The 3,889-nt window shown below is 69.1% G+C and overlaps 2 protein-coding genes across 2 annotated transcripts in view; one reads left to right on the forward strand and one right to left on the reverse strand.

Annotated features, from left to right (window-relative positions):
• Positions 1 to 36: 36 nt before the first annotated feature.
• MNEG_8180 (hypothetical protein) lies at positions 37 to 1,996 on the reverse strand (the record flags this gene model as incomplete). Its single annotated transcript, XM_014043344.1, has 4 exons — positions 37 to 888; positions 1,167 to 1,288; positions 1,501 to 1,663; positions 1,959 to 1,996. Coding segments are annotated over 4 exons (1,175 nt in total), but the record flags the coding sequence as incomplete, so codon positions are not given.
• A 1,025-nt stretch (positions 1,997 to 3,021) lies between these two features.
• MNEG_8181 (hypothetical protein) overlaps positions 3,022 to 3,889 on the forward strand; it is a gene marked incomplete at both ends in the record, with an annotated part of 2,200 nt that continues 1,332 nt past the window's right edge. Inside the window, 3 exons of the mRNA XM_014043345.1 lie at positions 3,022 to 3,047; positions 3,111 to 3,201; positions 3,569 to 3,659. Of these exons, the coding sequence (XP_013898799.1) occupies positions 3,022 to 3,047; positions 3,111 to 3,201; positions 3,569 to 3,659 (208 nt within the window). The remainder of the gene's footprint in view (positions 3,048 to 3,110; positions 3,202 to 3,568; positions 3,660 to 3,889) is intronic.

Below are 3,889 nucleotides of genomic sequence, written 5' to 3' on the forward strand. Positions count from 1 at the left end.
GCGCCGGGCCGTGGGCTCGGCGGCGGCTGGCCGAACACTGCATCTGCAGCCTCTGCGACGCGCGCCACCAGCACAGGCCCGGCGTCGGGCCCGGCCGCGGCCAGCAGCTGCCGCAGCGCCGCGCTCGGCTCAGGCGCGGCGTCAGCCGTGAGGCCCCGTAGCCACGCCACGCTGCCCATGGCTTGCGTGATGGGCGTCGCCGGCGCGGGCGGCCCCAGGTGCATGATTGGCAGCGGCGACTGCAGGCCGAGCGACAGCGGGCGCCGCGCGGACGGCGGCGCGAGCGGCGGCTTGGCGAGCATGTGCGGACCGCCGCCGCCGCCGCCCGCCGCCGCGGCAGACCCGGGGGTCGGGAAGCCGTTGGCGTGCGCGCCGCTGGGCGTCGCGCCGCCGCCCGCTGCGACCGGCCCTGCGCCGCCAATCATGCCGCGGGGGCTGGCGAGGGCGCCGAAATCGGTCGTGAGGAACTCCCGCTCGTCAATCTCCCCCGCCCGCTCGTATTCCGCCTGGTAGCTGCCGTCCAGGTACAACACCAGGTCGCTGAGCTGGCGCCGCTCCGAGAGCATGCCCGGCGCATGCAGCGCGCACACCGGCGCCAGCTGGCGCTCGAGCGGGTGCGGCGTCGACGCCGCTGCCAGGTCAGCGGGCAGCCAAGGAAACTTCCCGGCCTCCAGCAGCGCGCGGAACCGCGCTTCCACGGTCGGCATGAGTGCCTGCACCTGCGGGTAATCGGCGCGCGCGGCCGCCGCCAGCAGCTTGAGCGTGTTCAGGCGCCCGCTGGCGTCGATGGCGGCTGGATTGAGCTCCATGAGGGTGCGAATTTCGGGGTCGCCGTAGGGCATGCTGGCCACGAAGCAGCCGAGGACGCACACCAGCAGCTGCAGCGAGCTGCGGGGGCCGGGCGGGGCGCAGGGGCGGGGGACCCAAGGGTGGAGCGGTGGGCGGTGTGGCGCCTGGCAGTTCGCGCGGCGCGGCTGCTTGGCGCTCCGCGGGAGAGGTCTGCAGTTGCAGGTGCGTCGGACGCGGCGAGCGCCGTTCGATGCCGGTTGCTTGATGCACGATCCAACGCAGCTGCCCCTACACCCACCTGAATTCCCTGCTGCTGCCAACCAATGTACACACACATACACACACACACACACACACACGCATGCGCGCCCACACACCTGACGAGGTCTGGGTATTGCTGCAGCAGCTGCGCCTTGAGAAGCAGGAAAGTCAGCCACCCGGCCTGCAGCGCCTGCGGCTGCGGCACGGCCGCCGCCTTCTGCACCCGCCAGAAAAGGTCCTGCCGCCATTTATAAAAGTCGTCGGCAGGAGGCGGAGAAGGACTATGATGACGCTACTCTGCAGACGGCTGCATGCATGCAGGTCGCCATGCATCGGACCAGCTGCCCGCGGCGAAACGGGGATCGACGCGTCTGCCAAGCGAGGGGACACATGCACCCGACGCATGGGTACACGCGGGAGTGACGGGCCCGTCTCAGCCCTGATTATCACCTTGTACTTTTTTGCAAGGATAGTCAGGCTGACCAGCGTCTCCTGGCACTCCCGCAGCCGCAGGCCCTGCTCCACTGACTCTGAGCGCGGTCCCGCGACGGCCGCCAGGTGCGGCCGCAGGCGCGCCAGCACGACAGGCACCTCACGGAAAAACGCGACAAGGCTGGGCGCGGGGTGGCGGGGGAGGGGGTGGCCGGGGTGAGCACGGGCCGTGGCGGCGGCGGCGCGATTGCCGTGAGGCGTGCCGTTGGGGCGCGTCGCAACTGGCGCCATGCGATGCAGCTGCCACCGCGGGGCGCCAAGACTGGCAGCGCGGTTGCGTCCCGCGAGCTGCGTCGGCCCAGCTGCGCGGCGCGGCGCGGCGCGCTCCCAGGAAAGGCGCACTTGGTGTTTGAGCACGAGAGGATTTCTGAGAGCGGGAGGCGGCCGCCACTGGCCTGCCCGAGCAGCCACCTCACAATCCACGCCACCGCCGCGCCCTGCGTCTCATCATCATTTTGGGACTGCGCCAAGCACAGGCGCAGCGCGCCGGGGCGAGGGGGGCAGCAACCCCCGTCAGGGCGAATTGGCGCCAGATCGATGGGGGGCACCCACGACGGCGCCGGTGCCCCACCGACCGTAGCGCCTCCACCGTCGCAGCGTGCAACAATGGCACAACGTCGCCGGAAGTTGTTCAACGGCGCATACATGGCGAGGCTTGCTCCACGATCGGGCTAAGAAAGAGCTTTGGCGGGCTTCCAAGGCGAGGGGCAGGCGCGAGCCATGCCCGCATTTTCACGGCATGCATCTGCTCACCTGAAGGATGGTCTCCGTCTCCGTGCCCTGCCTTAAAACAGCGATGCAGTCGTCGAAAAGCTGGGCAGCCCGTTCCCGCTGGTTTGCACCCTCCAGGCAAAGCTTGTCCTGAAGGAGGGCCAGCAGGCCCGGCTTGGCCACAGCCATCCAGCTCACGGCTGGATGGCCCTCGCTAAGGCACCGGCCGCTGATCTGGCGCGCACCGCGCACCGCGGGTTTGGCCTTCGGGCGCTGAGACCGCCAATGACAGGATTCTTGATAGCAGCAGTCTTGTGCCAATGTGTGATTGCTGCATGCCAGCGCGCACCCTCCTGCACACACCCGCGTCCAGTCACTGAAACGACGACGACCGGACTATGAAGGTGGTCCCCAGTCGGAAAATATGCGTTATATAGCCACTCGAATCGTCCTCAGAAAAGACTTGCCGCCAGATCTCGGCGCAAAAGTGACACCGGCACTGCGGAAGACCATAACAGAGCAGGGTACCCGAGAACAGAAAGCACCTTGGAAGGCCCGGCGATGCCGCCGCTTTGTAAAGGTGGCCCAGTGCTCGTCCAGCGCGGCGGCGCCTCGGCGCCAGCCGCAGCAGGGGCGGCGGCCGTGGCCCGTTCTCATCGGCGCGAGCACCGGCAGTGGCGGGGTACAGGCAACGGCAGCAGGCGACGCGGGTTGCGCGACCTGAGGTGGGGTGGGAGATCATGCCTAACATGTAGACGGGGCACTCTCATGCGCGTTGGTTTGCGGGTTGAGCAGTGCGTTGTTGCCTTTCAGGCTCCGCCCAACCCTCTCGCATGGCCGCCACCCCTGCTGCGCAGGGCCGCCGCCAACCTGCCAGGCACAGAGCCCCGCGCCCCCCCGCCGCCGCCGCCGCCACCGCCGCCGCCCCCGCCGCCGCCGCGGCGCACGGTGCGTTTCTGCCCGGGCGACATGCTGTAGCTGCTGGGCGGTTTCCGGGCAAGGGCTAGCATTGCATGGCCGCACCCTCGACGCGCCGGCGCATTCTGCGCCCTCTGAGCGACAGCACTGCGGCCGCGGGCCGCACCGTCGCGTCGATGCTCGCCGCTGGCGCTGTTGCTGCCAGCCGGCGCGCTCACTGCTGCGCGGCCGTGCCGTGAACAGCGCAGTGCGGGCAAACACCCTACAGTGCCGCACTTCCGCCGCATGCACCCCCCCAACACACACAGCACACATACACCCACATATACAAGCATACACACACACACACACTCACACATACACACACACGGCGCCTGCCTCGTTTTAACCTCCGCAGGGCGGATTCCCGCGGCCCACGCGGCGCGACCTGATCGCCGCCGGGGTCGGCAGCGTGATCGGTGGCGCGGTCATGTACATCTGGGACACACGTGAGCGCGGGTTACTCAATACAGTTGGCGAATCAATTTGGTTCAGCAGGCGGGCTAACCTCAAATCACTGAGCGGCGCCCGGGTTTTGGTGCCGTCGAATGCAGCTGGCTCTGCGCGTGGGCATGCGGGCCGCGGAGCAGATGAGAGGCCTGGGCGCGGCTGCCCAAGGCGCCGCGGGGAATGCTCACGTTTGAGAGCCGTCCGCTGCCCTTTTCTGACGCGGCCGCGC

The sequence above is a fragment of the Monoraphidium neglectum genome, assembly GCF_000611645.1.
Source record: "Monoraphidium neglectum strain SAG 48.87 unplaced genomic scaffold scaffold01526, whole genome shotgun sequence".
Classification (NCBI taxonomy): Eukaryota; Viridiplantae; Chlorophyta; class Chlorophyceae; order Sphaeropleales; family Selenastraceae; genus Monoraphidium; species Monoraphidium neglectum.